This window comes from Miniopterus schreibersii, assembly GCF_964146895.1.
Source record: "Miniopterus schreibersii genome assembly, chromosome: 1".
In the NCBI taxonomy this organism is placed as follows: domain Eukaryota; kingdom Metazoa; phylum Chordata; class Mammalia; order Chiroptera; family Miniopteridae; genus Miniopterus; species Miniopterus schreibersii.
The window spans coordinates 191,487,120-191,508,801 of NC_138101.1; the positions used below are offsets into that span (position 1 = coordinate 191,487,120).

Consider the following 21,682-nt stretch of genomic DNA (forward strand, 5'->3'; position numbering starts at 1 on the left):
CTTTGTATCACCCCCACCTCATTATTAATTGTTTGTTACTCACTATATAATAAAGGCTTTGAAGCCATTTGGGGCTGCTCCTCATCCGAGGGCAGCCCTCCTGATCCCATAACTTTGTCTCTTTTATTCCCACCGCTCGAACTCAGGTTTGTTTGTCTTTCAGGCTGGTTCCTGGACACATACTACTTTATAAGAGAGTGTTTTTAAAGCAGGACTTTATGGAAGAAATAAAACTAATCTTTAAAAAATTACATTTATTGTTACTAATTTTTTGGAGCCTGTTTCTACTGTTTTAAAAAAATTTCCCAACTCAATATTTTCTAAGTTAAAAACTCATAGCTTTGTATTGTCCTTTTTTCATGAACTACACCCTTAAAAAACAGATGAGTTAATTCACCAGCTAATTCAGTCTCAGAACATAAGTACTCTTGGTAATCAAAATACAAACATCCATTTGCTTTAAATTATAAATCTACTAAAAATACTGTCTTGCAAAATAGAGAAATATTAAGTAAAACACGCTGCCTTAAAACCATTTGGTGCAGAAAGAAACTTTGGTCTCTAAGGAAAATATTCTGATCAATTCAGACTATATTGTATGCCATCTACAATTTATATTATACAATGATAAATTAAACCTGATAGTTCCTCAAACAAAGTAGTTACAACATATTAAACCAGGGATTTAAGTTTTAGTATCATTAAGTAGGAATTGTTCAAAGATTTATGCAATTTTCTTTTCAAGTTATTTTTATAATTTAAAAATTTTTTCAATTACATATAGTTGACATAAGATTTGTGCAACTTTATGTAAAAAATCAAAACTACACAGAAATAGACACAGAAGGTTATCGTGTAATAAGGCATTTGCATGTGAAAAACTGACAATAACTGAAGTGCTGGACTAAAATGTGTCTCTTATTTAATAGAAGTCAAAGGATATGGGATTATAAACAGTACCAGTAAGGTATGCTACCTGGTTCAAATTTAAAATGTAAATATGAACTGGCAGATCACTCTAAATTTTGCTAGTGGTAAATATTATATGGGTCTTCTATAATGTAAAAACATTTTTATATGTTTACAAAAAGCACCTCAGGGCAATTCATATACTATATTTGCTTAAATGTGAAGAGATGTAGATAATGGATTTTCAAGAAATATCACGTAGTTATTTCTGTCTCCAAATGAACAACTGGAAACATCTGTCGATCCATCAAGAGCCAAGGGAAACCATTCAAAATCATTTTCTTTTTCTGTCTTGCTTTTAATTGACTACTGATTTTGTTCCTAACATTCCCAACTCTTTTAGCAATTTTTTTTGCCAAAAAGCTAATAGTCTTAAACAAGTTTATTTTCTCTGGACATGTTTGCTGCAAATCAAACATGATTTAATTAACACAGGTCAGTAAACAGCTTTTCTGATTGGCTAACAAATGAGCCATTCAGAAACACTTTGGTTGTCGCCTCATTTTATTTTTTATTTTTGTGAAGAAATTGTTGTGATGAGATACTCTGTTATGAATTTTCTAATTTTTCTGATTTTGATTTTCTGTGAGTTGGAAATATTGTGATAAAGTTTAATGTGAAAATGTTGACGTATGTTATATTTTTTTACCACAGCTATAGTATCACTGCATAATAAACACAATGTTTTACCATCTAATTTGGTAACAATATAATCCACACTTCACTGTGACTTAAAAGTGTGACATTCAAAGCCCACTTTCCTTTTCCCCCCCTTGTTTTCACATGATAGATGCACATGGTTAAAAAAACAAAACCAATGCTGTGGTATAGTGGTGCACACAGCACTCAAAACCCATCAAGTTGTAGCTGTACCATGCAAATTGCGGTGGGCCGAGCAGCTGTGCAGTCATGAGTGTCACATACAGTCTCTGCTGCAGCTACTCAACTCTGCCATCGCAACATAAAAGCTGCTATGGACAGTATGTAACTGAATGAGTGTGGCCGTGTCCAATAAAATTTATCTACGGATAGTGAAATTTTAATTTCATATAACTTTCATGTGTGAAGCTTTAGTCTTGTTTTTTTCCAACTATTTAAATTAGTAAAAACTGTACTTGGCTCATAAGCGGTACAAAAACAGGTGGTGGGCCAGATTTACAAAAACAGGTGGTGGGCCAGATCTGGCCCAAGGGCTGTAGTCTGCCAACCTCTGCTCTTGTGCATAGTAAGGAGAGCAAGGACCTGCCAGCTGTGTTGAATACATTTGTAAGTGGACAGTCAAATCACAAAATCATGCTTTATGCTAGACGAGGAGAGGGCAAGGAAATATATACAAATCACTGGGAAATGTTTTCTTATCCAACTGCTAATTCTTACTATATCATGTAAACTAAAAACTGAGTTGAAAAGCCTAGTTATTACATATCTAAAAACAATGAATACACATTGTTTACTTAATAGCTCATTAAATTCACAAGGCCATGGTCAAAATTAATAAAAAGTTATTCTTACATCTTTAAATGACCTGTTGATCTAATATGTGCAATAATTGGGATAGTATATAAAAATAAATTTAAAAAATATTTTCAGGCAATGAAATTTATTGATTTACATTTATTTTTTTTAAAAAAATATATCCTTATTGATTTCAGAGAGAGGAAAGAAGAGGGAGAAAGAGAAACATCAATGATGTGAGAGTCATTGATCGGGTGCAGCCCGCAACTCGGGCATGTACCCTGACCAGGAATCAAACCCCGTTCGCCTGGATCCTAGGTCGACGCTCAACCGCTAAGCCACGCCCAGCAGGGCATTGATTTATATTTAAAATTAAGTTTTAAACCCACCTCCACTCTTACCAACTTCATGATATTGGCAAGTTAATACCTACCATGAAGAATTCTTGTGATGACTAAATGGGTAATACATGTATAGTGCTTATAGCAGTGCTGGGCACACTAAAAAAGTCAAAATATATTATTTTTGAAAAATTGTTATTAGTATTATTATTACACATTGGACTCAGTATGACATTAAAATGATGTATTCTTCATTTTAAAAAACCAAAATAGGTCCAAGTATCTCATTTACTCTGTAAAAATTTGGATTATCATTACCAAACAATACAACTAAAACAAAAAAATGATTAGTTTTCCTTACCTGACATGTCTGCTGAATCACCTAAAATAAAAAAGTAGAAAAATATTATCCATAAATAACATAAATACTATAAGTAAAATATGTAAAAACAATTATCATAAAATACTGATAATTTTTAAATAATTTAAATAATAAAGTGTCATATACAAAATTACTTTTATGTGAAATTGAGTAAACTGTAAGCAAAGCCAATAATTTAAATTATACATAATATATTAGCATTCTATATAGATGACCTTTCAAACTTTGGGTCAATACTTTATTTTCTTTGTATGTAATAAGTTATATAAAATTTTAACAACTTTAGCCTGGCTGGGCGTGGCTCAGCGGTTGAGCGTTGACCGAGGATCCAGGAAATCAGGGTCCGATTCCCGGTCAAGGCACATGCCTGGGTTTCGGGCTTGATCAATGACTCTCTCACTGTTGATATTTCTATCTCTCTCTCTCCTCTCCTTTCCTCTCTCTGAAATCAATAAAGATATATTTAAAAAAAATAAAAAGTAAAATAAAAAAATAAAATTTTAACAACTTTAAAAATAATGATATGATTTAAAGTAATATGGCCCTCATTTTGGTTTACAGAATGAACTGTTAACAGATCCTTTAAGGTTGTAATGTATCTCTACTTGAAGGGGAGCTTTAGATCTAAACCTTTGCGAGAAATGATGGCAAAAGTTCCATATAATTCAAGAGAAGAAAGTGAAGGACGCAAGGGTCTTTGTGGTCTAACTGTAGAACTAAGTGACCCAGAAAATGAGTATCTAACTGATCGATTTAGTACTTATATGAAAATGAAGATATTAAAAGCATAAATTATCTTAAGAAGAAAAAGACACCTCGAAAGCTGGCTTAGCAATTGAGGCCCATTGAGATCCAACAAACCCATGATCAATCATTTCTAAAACTATACCAGAGTTGTGAAGGTCTGACTGACAAAATCTGTTATGTAGAATTCATAATGATCACTGACTGATTGGTAGACATGTCCTCACTAGACCTGCTATCCTTTCATCACTTTGCTTGTAGAGTTATGGCCTTGGTTTAAGTTTATGAGTCTATAGAGTTAAACACAGCAATGTACAGGTGATGATTTCAAAATAGTTGGCAAATTAGGCCAATTCCAAGAAAAGAAACAGGCAGAAGGGATTTATGAACGTGGGACAGACTTAGAGTCTCTCTTCTTTCTAGCTTAACCCCTTAGTTCCCTTGTCCTCGAATTCTTCCTTTCTGCTTTACATGCTATTAAATGAAACCTTTTTGCTGATCAAAAATTTCTGCTAAATTGCTAAATCCAACTATTTCAACCACCATAAATTAGCTTATTTTTAATCCTGAACTGTTTAAATCAACTCACGATAACCAAAGTGAGACAAAGATACCTGGAAGTAAATAATATGGGAAAAACTGGGTGTGTGCTTTCTGTGCAAGTACATTTTGAACAATACACAAATATATTTTAACTTTTTCCCTAGGATACTGAATTAATTTTAACAAGATAATTACTTAAAATTGTTTCTTTTAAAATACACAAACATACCTACTTGGCCAGTTGCCACTACGTTGATGAATTTGGGGTGCTGATTTACAGTGAGGCACAGAATATCATCATTATGTTCCTGATAAAAACTCTGAGTCCCTATAAAAAAGAATTTGAGAATTAAATTTGAAAACTTTAAAGTATAACAGCCAGATGCACTTATCCACAATAATAAACTTCTGTTTCACTTACTTGCTTATTTAACACATATTTTTGAGCACTTAATATGTGTGTATCATCATAAAGATGGAAAAATGACCCAGAAATCTTTAAAGGGATAGACCCCTGAAAGGCATAAGCCAATTTGATACAGGCTGAAGACAGCAAGTTCCACAGAGAATCAAAGACAAACGCTGTGGGAATTCACAACAGAGAAGTCCTCTCATCCTGGGCACATGGCACTCCTGGACTGATGTGGCAGATTCAGTAAATGTAAAGATGGGTGGGAAGAGCATTCCAGGTAGAATACTTTAAGCAAAGGTACAAAGGCAAGTATTGGGTATGCACACAAAGGGTTCATTTGGCTGAAGTGTAGGGTGATAAAAAGATAAGTGAGAAATACAGTTGAAAGGCAAACTGGAACTAGAATTATAGAGGATTTTTAATGCAATCCTATTAAATTTCATGTTTTTTCCGTAGTCAGTGGGGAGGTACTAAGAATTTTGATCAAAGAAGTAATGTGGTTCATCCAGTAGTCGTCAAAGTGAAGACACCTTACCAGGCGACCATGTGGGGTAATAAAGGTAAGCTTTATTCAAAGGAAAGTGAAACAGAGCGTGGGAGATGAGGTCAGGAGGGTAGGTTGGGGCTAGATTGTAGAGGGTCATCAAATGATCCTAAGAGCTTTGCTTTGCAAGAATCCAATCAGTTAAATAAACATCAACAAATATTTTCTTACCTTCTCGAATCAAACAAGGGATCGTCAGTAGAAACACAGACAAGCAACTTTCTTAGCTAACTTCCTTGGCTTTCCAAAGCTTCAGTATGAACACCACCTACCTTATCCCCAACCCCCAACAATCAACTCATTCAACATGCTATACTTTCAATCACTCTCAGAGACAACTGTCCAAATCATCCATTTTCATGATAAGGTTATAGGTAAATAGAATAAAATTACAAATGGTTTCACTACAAAACATGGTTTCAACATACAGTAAACCTTCGCTTCTAATAGAGACCTAAGAGCACTTTGCATTATGAAATCCTTTTCTGCTATTATATTCTTTTAAGACTGTAAATTTGGTTACTTGAAATATCAGTAGTAAGTTCTACAGTATGAAATACTTATATTCTGGGCTCATGCATTTTAATTACTTAATAGTTTTAACAAAGAATTTTAAGATGCTAAATTAAAAAATCCTAAATTTAAGAAAAAATAGGGATGAAGAATCAGGTTTTCCTACCTGTAGCAACATTGTGAAGAATTCCAATGGATGCAGTATGATAAATTATATCATCACCATCATTTAAATAGTGAACATTATTCCTACAGTCTCTGCCTCGATAGCCAAAAACAAGCTCCAACACAAGGTCCTGTAACAATGATGAAACCATTATACAATTCCTCATGTCTAAATATTCACTTTTTTTTTTTTGTATACAGTACTGGTATCTTCAGAAAAAATAAAGGGCAGTTTTACAAACTGCAAAAACAAAATTAAGCTAGTCATACTTCTTTATGTAATCTGTTCTGGACAGCTAAAACACACATTCTATACCTTCTACATAAAGTTATAAAAACGAGGTCACCTGATTCCGAGAATTTCAGTTCTTAAGATTTCATGCACTAAACACTGAGATACTTCTGTCCAAAAGAAGAATATTCTGATTTGTGTTCATTAGTCAAAATATCTGATCTGCATACATAACTCAGTACAAATTATGTCCAAGTGATGTACTTTTAAGGATCCAAACAGTACTTCAATATTGGTGCACAAAACAAAGTGCACTTTCCCTGATGACTCATGCTTTCATTGATCTGTGAAGCTGAGTGGGGCAGGGAGTTACAACAATCACCCTCCCAAGCTTTGACACCTTCTTTTTGACCCAATTTAGCACAGTTTGCTTGTTACTGCTGATACTGGGATTATGAAATGCCTGGGAGACACAGAGGATGTCAATCTAAACCTCAGACTTGACAGTTAAGCAATCAATTTTTACAACCAAACAAAAAAGATTATTCAATATGTTTCTTTTCATTAAAACTATGACAAGATTTGGGTATTTTACAAAAAAGAGAACAGAATGAACTCTGGATACATTTTAAAAAATAAGTTAACAGTAGAGAATGAGTTTTCCTCACCTCTATGGGTCTCTTTTTCTTACCAACATTGTTTGTCTGGAGTTTCTCTGGCTGTGGTGGGGCCCTGCTCACCGGGGGCCTGAAACAGATAGTGGGAATGAGGAAAGGCACCTTTCACCGGTGCCTTCACGGAGCCTCCCTCACCTGCCCTCCAGAGAGAAATGTCTAACACCCTTTCATAAAAATCAACCCAAGCTGTGTGCTCACTAGGCTGTGCCCTCTCTATCTTGATATCTTCTAAAAAACAAAGGTGGAAAGAAAATATCAGACCTTTTATTCATTTTACTTTTTATTTCTTTGGTATATGTTTTATTATGTAAATACTATACTAGCATAAGAGCAGACTGCTTATAAAAATATACAGAACGTTAGTTTTACATACTCAAAGCTTCTTGATGGGGTGCATCACCAACAAAGCCTGGATTACTGGTCTACATTATCTACCACAGTATTTTATACACGGCAGGTATTCAATAGATTCTTCTTGAACTGAATTTTGAAAATATTTCTATGAACTTTCTACACTGTTGGCAACAGAAATCATGTCTGAGTTTGAATCTGTACTCCACCTTCCCTTCTGTGCCCTCTGCCTTCCCTTCCTCCTGCAGCCCCTAGCATGGCAGGGCCATCACCATCAGTCCATCAATACGTGTAACAGTCACACAGCACCGCAAACCATACCGTACTCCGTAAGAGGTGACTGCTAGTACCACTGCCTCCAACTCCTTCTCTCATCCTCACCATTTACTAAACACTTATCAACTCTACCTACACAGTAGCTCTCCCAAATCTAGCTTCCTCTTCTGTTTCCACTGCTAGTTCAGAACTATTCATAATGTCCCATTTGGTGTATACAGGTCCAATTTAGAACAATTTAAATGTGGATGCTCTTCCCTAAAACTCTTTCGAAAATTTTTTTAAAACTCCACATCATTTAGTTTTAACTGCGATAACCACTATTCAAATGTTTAATAACCTGAACACTGAATCTAAATCAATCACATATCAACTCCCTCCTCAAAATTTTAAGCTAATATTTGATTTTTAACTAAATCAGGAAGTGATACAAATTAACTTTCCTGTGAAAAATTCCAACATTTATGAATAAGTCCATAAAAATAAAGGCATAACAATACTTTTGTATTTTCAACATGATTTTCAAGTTATCTACCCAAAAAAGTAAATGAAGTGCTGTATCTTGAACATGTAACATAAAAGCAGTGTGCATTTTCATGTGAAGCAGTATGTAGGAGCACACAAGCATTGCTGACTAGTGGCACAGAAATTAAATGCACTTACAAAACTATATAAAGAACTTTCCAAATTATCATAGAACTTTTCGTCTCAAACCTTTATCATATACTTTTAAAAATGTATATAATTAATAAATATAACTGAAATTTATAATATTTAACTAAAAAATATTCTGCTGGGATCATTTTAGAGAAGGACAGCAGCCTCTGCTCTGCTTCCAAGTCATTCTGTAAAACTTGATTCAATGTATCATTTAGCAGCTTTAAGAAACAGGTAATTTTTATCTATACAATCCTGTGTAACAGTTAAGTATATTTTAATTTCTGTAAAGAGAATTCATACAAGATATATTATTGCTTAAAATTACACAGCTTGCAAAATTATACAAGTTAAATGGATAAAGTTTCAGAGAAGCAGTTACTTATGTCGTATGAAACCAATTAAGATGCTGTTAGTTTCAGAAATACTCTTTTCAAAGGAGAAAAACGTAAAAAACTGTGATGAGAGGTAAAGAGCACCAAGTAACATAGCTCATTAATGGGAAACATAAAATAAGATAAAAATAAAAAGTTAGGCCTCATAAAACAGCAAAGAAAGAGGATTACCTGGAACCTCTTTTTAGCAGCAGATAAAAAAGGGAAAAGATTATAACACAGATTTGAATTTAAAACACTAGTAAAATACTTCCAGTAATAAAATATTTTTTACAAATTTAAAACAGATAAGCTATATTGTATATGTTAAAGGCCTACTGTTTTTATCTACTACTGCATGTAAGAAAAGACTTAAGTTACTCCATTAATGGCAGGGAAATAGAAAAGTGAAAAAGGAAAATAAATCAGAATTCAACATGTTTTGTATTATAAACATTAAAACTTGCCATTCTTATTTTTCTACAGGGCAATATGAATTTCAAACAAAATATTAAAGCTTACCTTTGTTCTTAAGAAAGGGCAGTAAAATGTTAACAGCTAACTTAAAAGGCTGACAGCACTGAAGCTGCTATTGAGGAAATTGTTTAGAGTCTAAGCTCCCCTTAGTCTGACCCAAAAGAGTTCAGTCCAACCAAGCAGGCAGAGTGAGTCCCTCAGCACCCATGCTGGATTTAGGATTCTGCTAGCAAAGGAGACAACTTAAAAAAAGATGTTCCCTTAATAACATAATGACTAAAACAGAACTGGAAGAGATCCAGAAGTCATCTCATCTATCCTCCCAATGAAACCAGGAATCCCTCTTTACATGTCGAGAACACCTCTTCATAGCACCAATGAGAAGTGGTCGTCTAAACTCAATACAAACATTGCCTGGGACAGGGAGGTCACTGTTACATAAAAGCTGTTCATGCCCAAGGCAGCAATAGTATTTCCACTTAGTTTCTCTTTTTTTAAACAAGTGATTCCTACAGCAGTGAATTAATTACTCTTCATGTGAAGTAGCCTCCCAACTTTCCTTCATCGTGCTTTTCCTTCTAGATCACTGTAGAGATCAGTGCTGAGCAAGCTACTCCAGATCAGAGGCTCCATCTGAGTGTTCTGTTACAATAATGCAAGATTACGTGGGCCTTTTAAGAAGTTATATCACACTCCAGACTCATCTTTGCACACATCACCTCCTGCCCAAAACAGGCAATTCCTGCAGTCTGCAAATTAAGGAGTGCCTAATCTCTGAATTTCCATACACCCTTGTTTCAAACCTCCTTTTTCATGTTCTTCCAGCACTGTCCTAACGGTACCTTTTTAAAAGCTTCTAAACTAGCTTTTCCACACTGTTCTATTTCAGAGACTATTTAAAGACATTTTTGTCTCACTAAAAGTAGCTACAGAAGTACCCCAGGGTCCTTTCTTGCACATGCTTTATCAAGCATACAAATACATCACCGCCCTGTGTTAATGTTTTAAAACTACAGAAGACATTAAACATTCATTAAATGACACTATAAACAAAGTTCTTCCACTGATAAAAAATGTGTTAACAGATTGTTTTTATGCGTCTCTGAAACTTAAGGAAAAACTGAAACTATGCTGAGTATAGGAGTTTATGAAAAGTCATTTGTAAAACCAATGATCATAATAAAGACCCTCGTAACAACACCCACTCATTTTATTTATAAAATATAACTCTTTCGTAGGATTTGTCCTATTTCATTTTCTGATTCTTTCTTGACAAATGTAGTTGAATGTTTCATAGGAAAAAATATACCTTAAAAATACTATAAAGACCAAAACAAAAGAGTCAATTTTTGAGTAAAGCATTTTCTTTAATAAAATACTTACCTTACTATCCCCTGCCTTCAAAAGGAGCAAAAGGGAAAAAGTGGGAAACATATAAGAAAACTGATAATGAATAAAATGTACCAGTTTAGTAAGCAGACGAAAGGCAACAGTCTGACAACAAAATTTTAAAGCAAAAAGTGCCTAACTTTATGTCTCACTGTTTTGAATATTTTTTTCAAAAATATTAAGTTTGATTGACGATAAACTAAATACATAAGATTTGTTTCACAAATATTTAGAGAAAAAGAGTAACAGAATTATTAGTCATTTAGAAAAAAATATTCCACAAAAGTATCAGCCAACTAGAGTAGTTAGTTATCAAACGTTCCTGTCATCAGAAGCATTTTCCTTTTAAGTGGATATTTGACAAGCATTTGTTTTAACTGCTGATAGTGTTTTGTTTCGCATTTGATCACAATAATATATTTTATTTAAAATATGAAAACAATTATTTATACAGACCATGTTCTCTCCTCACAAATATATTCGAAGTTGGTAAAAAGAAGTACCTCATCATTTTTATTTCCTTTGATTCTTTCATTTCATGAAAATGAAGACTCCTAACTATGAATCACATCACTGGCTTCTTCTGCCTCAACATTTGCAGAAGAATTTAGAGCTGAATTATAATTTGAGAACAATGTACAAAATAATTTAAAAAATAATTTTTAAAAGGTTAGCTGTAAAAATGCAAACAGCGAAGATTACAATTATGGCAATGTCAGTCATTCCCGTGAGCAGTAAGATATTTCCATCTGTCAGAACTTCGGTCACTTCAGCAACGAAGAAGAAAATTTAAGTGTTTTACCATAAAAGATGGCCTACAGATTTAAATTAGGTCATACTTTCTGACAAATGAAATTTATCTGATAAATAATATTTTTCTTTAAAAATCAACATAATAAATGAAAAAGACTTATGGAAATGTCAAGTTCCTTCTCCCTTATGAAACACTTTTCATTTTTCATGACCTGGGTGATATAATTTTCTTTAAGTAATATTAAGCACTATGTTGCAAATATTCTAATTAGGAACACCCACATTTGCATATTTAAATATATTACTTTAATAAATATATAGGTAGTGTTCATTACTTTGTGAATATATTTCAAGAAATGTTTCAGTATTAACCAGAGTACTCCTCAGGTTACTCTGTATTTCATTCCACAAGGGGGATGTCATTGGTGAAGACCTACTATCTAAATTCTTTATATACATTATTTTATTTAAACCATAAGTTAGAGATTATCATGATCATTTTACCTCTGAGGAAATTGAGGCTCAGAGAGAATGAACAGTTTTTCAAGACCACACAACTGGTAAATGATAAAATGAATATTTTAACCCATTTGTCTGAATCCAAAAACCATGCCCTTTGCACTGTATGATACTGCTCCTCCTACCAAGTCACTTCAACCTTGAATCCTGTGCCAAGTATTCAGGTTATGGCTCAGCCAACTTTCTTGAAACATCTAACTTCATACTCCACCTCTTTTATACATGATGACAATGCTGATTATCACACATAAGGTAACTCCCCACTGCTATTATCTGAGGTATACCATCAGCAAATGGGGCCCCTGTAACAGCTGTGGAGTCATCACACCTCAACATCCCACCTAAAAGTCCCCTGGGAACTTTGGAGTGAACCTCTAGTCCTCCCCACTCCTCCATCACTATCACACATCTCACCCTTCCAACTTCATCCTTTCCCCTGAGAATTAAAACCACAGGTGTAAACTCAAGTTCCTCAGCCAATGCTTTCTTGTGGTATCATTTCTACTAGCTGAGCTCCAATGCTCTTCAGCACTACCCTCACCAATTAAACTTTCATTTGAATTTTCCACAAATTCTGTTCACTGCAAATGCACTCCCTTTCTTTATCTTTCCCCTCAAATATTCTTACTAACTTCTCATAATAAAGTTTTCTTCATCACAGCTTTGTGCAGAAGAGGTCACTTGTTTTCACCTCCCACTCCTTGCTCCTCACGGCTGTATCTGGATAATTTTCCTTTGTCATTTCTTAAAGCCTCTTTGCTTCTTGAAATCCATGCCACTCCCTGATCTGTACCCCTCTTTATTGTTTTCTATCTTCCCTAATGAATTTAAAAGCACCAGGTTCACAATTTCTCTCTTAATCTGTCACCAAGCTCAGAGACTTTGTTAAAAAGTTATCTCCTCACAAAATTACTGTGTACATGTCCTTATTTTTGATTTGCTGATTCTGGACAAAGACCAATAATTCCCATTAGAGACAAGCTATACTTTAACTTGCCTTTTGGAAAAGTATTTGAAATAAATCTATCCTTGATTAAAGGCACATAGCTCAAAAAGCCTTTTCAAAATTTAGTATCTCTGCTCATGTGCTTCCTAGAAAGTACTTAATATTGGATTCAATTTTTATCATCTCCTCCAACCCCATCGCATTCATTTATAAAAGTTAGCAAATAAGATTCCTTTAATTATATATTTTAAATATAGCATCATTCCCCAAACTACTTTCAAAAAAGTGTCACCACCAAAAAGTATTTAAGGAAAAGCTTGTTTTCTAAGAGGTGCTGGGGACTCTATAATAAAAGAGTATCACTGTTACTTGGTTTTTGCAAAAATTCATTCAGTTAAACAATAAATAAATTCAATTTTTAAGAGCAATATCTTTTTCTCCATCTAGTTTTAAACTTAACTATTACCTCTCATCAAGTGAGGGTTCTTTTTGTTGCAAATGAGGCTTGATTCCGAACGTTGGACGGATGTTTGTTGATAAGGCTCTGATGGTGTAACTGATTTCCTTCTCCCTTGTCACATCACTGTCATAACCTACCGTTAAAATACAAGTTATTCATTAAGTGAAAACTGAAGAGGCAAGTATGATCTTATAATTTGGATACAAGAATGTTCAATGATATGAAGTTAAATAAACTGTATTACAGCCAAATTATAAAATAATATACAGCCAATAAAAATGATTTAGCAGAATATTTAATGATATGTAACAATGTTTTCAAAGTATTACTAAGTGGTAATAGCAGGCTACAAAAAATAAGTTCAGTATGATACCATTTTTGTTAAAAACATATTATGTATATAAATGCACATACCCTTAATAATAGACCCCAAAATGTTAACAGAGGTTGCCTCTGAGTGGTCAAATTATGGCTGCTGTGTTTATTATTTACTGTAAAATGTATTTTCTAATTTTTCTATAATGAGCTGGTATTACTGGTATATTAGGAATTACTTTAAAACATGAAGTTAGATACTATAAACTTTAATAGTACTTATTTAAGTATGATTATCTTACATTTGCAGATAAAGAATATCTAAGCCATCAGTACGTGACAGCCTGTTCTTCTTGAGTCACAAAACCAATTTTGGTGTTAAAAAGACCAAACAGACTAAAACCACAATTATTCAAACATTATTATTCCTTGTTTTACCTTCTGCAGCTTAAACCAGTTGTACTAATTTTTTTCTGTTCTAGTTAAAATAAGACATTGCGAAACAACATACCCCCATCTTCTTCAGAGCCTGTATCCGATTCTTCACTATCACAAGGCCTTTTTTCTCGATAGCCCTCCATTTCATTTGTCCAAACCATCAAAGACATATCTGCACCTCCTAAGGTTACCAACATGCTGTCATCGTAAGTCCAGCGAACATTTGTGACATGTGTACTATGAGCCACATACTTCTTAAACTTTCCAAATTTTCCCTAAAGATAAAAAAAAGTCAAGTATCCTTTTGAGAAATTTCATTACTTGAAAACTTTCAGTTATAATTTTGAATTTCTTTCTTAATATATGATTAGGAATTAATCATTAAAAATACAACTTATAAAAAATTAGAAAATACTGAAATTCACTACAATGAAAAATAACAATTCCCAAGCTGGTAAGGGAAGGATGCAAGTAATAGTTTCACACACTGCTAGTACCATGGACATAACTTTTTTAGAAATCAACTTGGTATTCTGCATTAAAAGCATAAAAATGTTCTGACCTTTCACTTACCAATCCCTTCTAGAGAGCCATGCTAAAAAATGCTATATGTGCAAAAATTATTTACCACAGCACTGACTTAAAACAGTGAAAAACTTTAAATACTTTAAATGTTCCTAATAGTAGTACTGGCTAATTATAGTATATATCTATGAAATAGTACAATGGCTATTGAAAACAATGGCTATGCAGACACATTGTTGAAAACAGAAATGATGATTTAGAAATCAGAATGTCAATATATCTATGTATGGATGGCCATATTAACAAAAGTAATTATCAATCATTCTGGTATACACCCATGTAAATATCTTTTATCTTAATTCATTCGTGTTTTTGTTTGTAAGCACTGCAATGGGAATGTACATCCAGAAAAATACAAGTTCTAGCTCTGGTCACCTCTGCTCAGTGGTTAGAGCGTCAGCCCTTGGACTGAAGAGCCCTGGGTTCGAATCCAGCCAAGGGCACGTATCTTGGTTGCAGGCTCCACCCTAGTGTAGGCGTGGGTGGGAGGCAGCCAGTCGATGTGTCTCTCTCACATTGATCTCTCTCTTTCCCTCCCATTCTCCTTCCCTTTCTCCCTTCCACTCTCTTTGAAAAAGCAATGGAAAAAATATCCTCGAGTGAGGATTAAAAAATAAAAAATATTTTTAAAAAAGAAAAATAAAAGTTCTAGATACTGGCGACTTTTAAATCTAGAACACTAGTATTACCAAGTTAAAGAAGAAAATTTCAGAATAATGTATCATAAGCGGTTTCAGATGGATATCTTTTCAAGGATGTTAATATAAGAAATATTTTAAATATACAAAACATAACACTAGCTAACTCAGTGAATTCTTCAGGAACAAAAACTCTTAATAAAAGTTAGCTGAAATAAAAGGAGGCTCTATCAACAAAACACTGCAAGAAGGTAGTTTCCTTAAGATTTTGTGGGTTTTGTTAGAGTAGGCTGAAGAAAGAATCTGTAGACCAATATTCCGAAACCTATTCTTAGGGCATTTATACAATCTAAGATGTTGGAAGTGAAGTTTCTGACTAATAAATGTTTTACTGGAACACATTTTTATCAACTATAAAGTTCTACCACTTAAGTGTATTTAAAATAGATACACTATTTTCTTGGGCACCTGAATTCTATATGAGAATTTTTAAACTTGTGTTTTCACTTCAATGATGATCTAAAAATAGGAATATGAGCAATTAAGACCATCATGAACCAAATATCATATATGATTTCAGTGCCCTATTTCAAATATATGTTTATGCTCATGTCGGTACCAAATTATATATCTAAATTTGTGACAATCAAGAATAAATGCATCTGGACTTGATGCATGAATTTTACTTTTGAAATAATGTTTCCAAGTAGTCTGAATAGAGGAAAGCAATAAGAAAACTGAGTCATCACACAGTAGCATAGACATACAGTACAGTACTCCAAAGAATGTGTACCATTTGGTTTTAGCAAAATAACATCATTCATCATATTAAATCAACGTTGTTTATTTTAATTTTGTAGATGTTGTATTTATAGTATTATAATTGATTGAAACTTTAAATTTTAAAGCTGTAAATATAAACTTTAAATTTACTCCTAATGGTATATATTTAATCAAAAGAATACTAAAATTATTTAATATTAGGGATAAAAGGAATGCTTCCTTTAGAGGGGATACTTACATTACTCAATGTTGAGAAACACTGTCCAATATAATATATAACTTACGGTATGGAAGCATAAATTATATTTCCAGACAAAACCCATAAATGTGATGCCAAGAATAGGGAACATAGTTCTGAACCTTTCATATTACAACTTATATTACCTATGTAATATTCCTGTTTCATTGTTACAATGAAATAGCATTTTACAACTATGAAATGCTATGAAAGGACATTCCCTTAACCATAGTTATAATCATTAGGAGAGATAAAGAAAAACACATACTTTAGCAGGATATCTAAATAACTTCACGAATCCCAAATCATCCCCAGTGGCTAGAACCATTTTGTCATTGGTGAGGCAAGAGGCAATTACATCTGTGACTTCTCCAATTACTGGCCAGATTCCCTCACAGCATAAACCAAGCACACTTGTCCATGACGCCCAACCAATTTTTTCTACCTAAAAAGGAAAAAAATGCTCTAAGTTTATAATATCTAAACCTAAAAATTAACAACTATATCTGAATATTTTTCTGTATAACTACATGTCATAATAATTATATGCCATAAGTAAAATAAAAATTTAATTAAAAAATTATTAGTTGTCTTGGTTTTGTAGTTTCCCAAGTCCTCTAGTTCCTGTGGAAAAAATTTAACAACATTATTCAAGATGTACTTATTATAGATCCACTGTGTGCTCTAGATGAGGGGCATACAGTGATAAGAAATAAGCCAATTTCTGCTCTTTGAATAATCAAGAAATTTTTCTCACCCTTCACATCTAAATTTTTACTAATACATTAAAAGCATGTTTTCCAATTAATAACTGTTGGAAACTAAGAGCTTTATTTACGGTCCCTTTCATGTTAACTTTGTTTAACCTCTCTTCCTTAGCTATGTCATGTCAAAAATTTTTGCTACTGTTGTCAGGCACAAAACTGAACACTTTTTCCCCCTTTTCTTTAAGCACGGATTTGCCAACTAAGCATATGGATTCCAAAAGATCTGGCCAACATGCAGTCCTCCAACCTTAGATGTCATGCCATCTATTTGCTATTGCACGCTTCTTGTGCTTTGAGGAAGTAACTGAAGCATAGCTAGATATGCAAGCAATTTATTTCTTTTTTAAATGCAGCATCTCTTCCTTTACCTATCTATGTAGTATGACCCAATAAAATAAACTCAGAAAAAGAATATCCATAATTTGAGTAATCTGAAAACAGGTTTCATGTGTAACTAAATGATAATGGGCATCAGTTTTATAACTACTTTTAGTCAATCAACATTATAAGCACTACTAGCTTCCTACCTCCACACTGGGGATGGTTTGTCTTTTCCCTCTGGGAGCTTCAAAGAATAACTGTTCTTTAGCACCAGTGTTAACCTGTAAAAGCTTTCCTTAAAAAGAAGGTAAAAAATGTATACACTTATGTAATCGGATATTTATAATTTTATATTTTTATAATCGTAAAAAATAGAGATCATTACAAATATAACATGAGAACTTGAAATTGTAAAGAAAAAACAAAATTAACTTTTACTATATAAAAATATCAACTTTATATGTTAAAAGACAGAATACTAGTTAATAAAAATTACAAAAGTCTATAACAAATAATTTAGAAATGCAAATTTAAAAAATATAATTTTTCACCTAACCGTGTCAAAACTTAAAATAGACTTAACAATTCCAGTTGCTGCCATGGGTGTGAACCCTGATGTTGTGCACATAACCTGATACAATGTTTCCAGAAGGAAGTTTGACATTTGAATAAAGTTTTCAAATGTGAAAAAATTATATATATACACATATGTAAAATATAAATACATATACATTTAGCATTATGTTTAACTTTTGTGGGAAAAATTAAGCTTAAACATAAAAACCATTTTCTACTGCAGTCACCATATATTAAGAGCATTTCATTTTGTTAATTTCCATATAATTAAGTAATTAAATTCATAAGTGGTTTCATTTTTGTGTGTGTATATATATGTAAGAACTATTTCTGTTATGTATATAAAAAATCACTAGAAATTATTTTTGAAACTTTTAAAATTTTGTTCAACTATACTTGAAAAACTTTAATTTATAATACTTGATTTATAGAGACAAATATGTGAAACAAAAATCCTTAAAAATGGCCCTGGCCAGGTAGCTCAGTTGGTTAGAGAGTGGTCCAGATACACCAAGGTTTCAGGTTCAATCTCCAGTCAGAGTACATACAAGAAGCAACCAATGAATGCATAAATAAGTGGAACAACAAAACTGATGTTTCTCTTTCTCTCCCTTCCTCATTCTGAAATCAGTTTTTAAAAATCCTTAAAAATGGAGCATTTAAAATACTTAGCATTTATCCAAACTTATTAAACACTGTCACATGCCATGCATTCTGCTAAAACACAAAGATATGAATTAAATTGTGTATGGCATACAATTATGACTGTAATTTTTAGGGGATGTATTTATATCAGAGGAAATCACTTTAAAATTCCCACTAACATACCTATTTTCCAAATTTTCAGTTCCTATTTATGTCAAGCTCTTCTGACAAAAACCAGGACAAACAATTATTAAAAATATTATGGATAACATTTAAATTACTTTACAAATTAAAGAATTTACACTTACTGTACTATAATTTGAATTACACTAGGAGAAATACCAATGAGCCTAAACTCATGGCACTCATCTTCAGAAGTGAAATAAAGCACTGGAAAATAATTTTGAGAATAACGTTTTCTTTTCACAAAGCTTTTGAACTCATCTGTTGAGTCACTTTTTGTTTCATTAAATTAGCAATACGAAATCAAAGGAAACTTTTATAAAATACTAAGTTATTTAAATTCTTACCTCTACTATCCCAGTCAATATGGGTTATATAACTCGTAGCGCCTTTGCATATTCCTACTCTTTTACTGCTCATTACATTGTATATATCTACAAAGCTGTCATGGGATGCTACTGCAAGGTATTTTCCAGAACCTGTAACAGAAACATATTTTCCTGACATTTTCTACATTCAGAAATTTTTTTTTACACTGTACAACTAGAGTTAATTTTGTTAATAGTTTTTGGGAGGAACTCAGTTTTGTAAGTTATAACAAGATATGAGTGTCAAATGGTAGAAGATAACGTATTTTTAAAATATATTCTAACTAACAATGAAATAAATGTTGTACTGTAGTAAAATAAAATAGTTCAGTGGAAAGCAAATGTCAAAAATTATATACAATGTATTTTATTTTGGTACACTTTGCATTTAACCAAAAAAAATACAAACCCTCTAAATTTAGAAAAAAGAAGTAAAACAACATAAGTAAATTTTGCCTTAACATTAGTAATTCCTGCATTACAGTAGGTTTTGTTATAGGTAACAAATACATAGAAATTGATGAAACAAAAATGTAATTTCAGAAGTAGTAAGGTTAAAATGAGGAGAGTCCATCCAATCTCTTTACATTACAAATGAAGAAACTGAAGCTCAGACTGGGCCCAAGTGCCAAGTGACACAGAAAATTTAGTGACAGAATTGGCACTAACGGTATTTTGCCACTGATCTAATATAGGGCTTTTACCTCTCACCATACTGCCTCTTGTAGTAAAAAAAAAAAAGTAAAATTAGGTAAAATAACAGTTAATAAAAATTACACATTGATTTATTTACTCATTCCAGGCCCAAGTTAATAATCAAATGTGACTTCAATGGAATCTAACCTGGTGAGAATCGAATATCTGAAATAATATCTTTCCTGTGGTGAAAAGACACAAGATCCTCGAGAGTATCTGCATTTGCCATTAAGAAACTTCCATCACTGAGACCTACAGCTAAAGCTTTACCATCAGGAGAAAAACAGCAGCACCGTCCACCTAAAAGAAAAAGACAGCATATGTCAGGTGATCTTCTTTTATTAAAATAAAGTATGTGTTTAAAGAACCTTTAATTTCAAAGAGGGTTTCTATATTTATTATAGCCTCACATCAATATTAAAAAGGAGTCGAGGGATCCAGATAATAAAGTTTTCTATTGAAATCAGTAGTATGGAATTCTAAGCAATAATTAATACAAACCATTATTCCCTCTTCTGAAAGTAACAAAAGTACTGATACTCACCTTAAAAGAAATTAAGTTGTTGAAAAAGAGTGAGTGTTTTTAACTAACATAAAAAGCCAATGACATATGTGAAAATTTTGGGGGGTGGGTGGGTGGCGACTTTTGTAGTTTCTATACAACCAATCAGAAATTTATGATATAAAGTCATCTTTATAAAAATGTTTTCACATTTTAAAAAATCTAAAAATAGGCAATTATTAGTTTAAGCTAGGAAGATCTATCTGTATGTTTCAAAACCACACAAGAAGAAATAATAATGTTAATATTATTTATTTTTAAAAATAAGGGTTAATGCTGCATTGGCAAACATAAAAAAAATGGGCTTTCTCTGACAGCAAGGGCTGCAGCAGGCACATTCCCAAACCCTAAGACTTGGTATCTTGCATCAAATTTGGAAAGTGAGGAATGGGGTACAGCTGTTACAGAATGAAAAGTTACAGAATGAATTAAGGACAAGGAGACATTTAATTATCAAGCATACAATGAAGACATCTAAAATATGGTTTCTGAGATCTAAGAGTCAAGAGATGATGACCTGGAGCAGGGTGGCAGCAATAGAGGTGATGAGAAATGGCAGGACTTGGATATATTTTGAAGGCAGAGCTGGGAGAACTTTGATAAACTGGGAATGGACTGAGAGAAAAATATAAAAGTCAAGGCTATGTTTTTGTTTGAATAGTGATGCCATTTACTGAGATGGGGAAAAACTAGGAGAGGTAAAAGTGTTTAGTTCTGTACCCACTAAGGATGCCTACGAAAAACTGAAGCAAAGACGTGACAGAGCCAGTTTGAATATTAGTACTTCTCTGGAGCTCCAGGGAGAAGAACAGGCTCGGGGATGTAAATATGGGAGGCAGTAGCATACGGACAGCAGTTACAGCCAAGACACTGGAAAAAACTTGTTATTAATTTATTGCCTGTCAGTTCCAAATCCACCCCTTTTTCCTGTGATGTGATACTGGAGCTGGACCCTGTAGACAGGTTTTTTTTGCCTGCTGCCTTGATTTTGGCTGATAGAAGGTGCTGAAGGGCCCCTACTAGGCAAAAGCAGAAGGAAAGGACTTTTCTGGGGCACTGAAGGGGAGTTTCTCTGCCACCGCTTGCCGTCTGGCAAGTTTCTTTTCCACCAGCAGGTTATATGTTCCTGTGACACCCGCCCCTTCTCCAAAGAGATCCTAATCTCAGTCTGGGGGAGAGGGGAAGGGTGCATCCCCTAAACTCACTCTTTGTTAGTTATCCACTACCCCAAGGGTGGCAGCTGCTTTCTGCAGTTGCTACTTCTACACCCCTTAAGAATACTCTTTTACCCCTTTTATTCGTTAATACTTCATATTAAATTTTCCCTGTTTCTGTTTTCTGTTTCTTGACTGATACAGAATTATACTGACATGGTCACAGGAAACAGA

At 33.2% G+C, this 21,682-nt stretch overlaps 1 protein-coding gene across 1 annotated transcript in view; it reads right to left on the bottom strand.

Moving 5' to 3' along the window:
* The window catches only part of EML5 (EMAP like 5), a 90,552-nt gene that overhangs the window by 14,727 nt on the left and 54,143 nt on the right, over nucleotides 1–21,682 (bottom strand). Inside the window, exons 22-31 of the mRNA XM_081127770.1 lie at nucleotides 19,880–20,032; nucleotides 19,016–19,147; nucleotides 17,471–17,559; nucleotides 16,445–16,621; nucleotides 14,006–14,207; nucleotides 13,186–13,312; nucleotides 6,969–7,047; nucleotides 6,070–6,199; nucleotides 4,664–4,762; nucleotides 3,127–3,147 (exon numbers count right to left, since the gene is read on the bottom strand). Of these exons, the coding sequence (XP_080983896.1) occupies nucleotides 3,127–3,147; nucleotides 4,664–4,762; nucleotides 6,070–6,199; nucleotides 6,969–7,047; nucleotides 13,186–13,312; nucleotides 14,006–14,207; nucleotides 16,445–16,621; nucleotides 17,471–17,559; nucleotides 19,016–19,147; nucleotides 19,880–20,032 (1,209 nt within the window). The remainder of the gene's footprint in view (nucleotides 1–3,126; nucleotides 3,148–4,663; nucleotides 4,763–6,069; nucleotides 6,200–6,968; nucleotides 7,048–13,185; nucleotides 13,313–14,005; nucleotides 14,208–16,444; nucleotides 16,622–17,470; nucleotides 17,560–19,015; nucleotides 19,148–19,879; nucleotides 20,033–21,682) is intronic.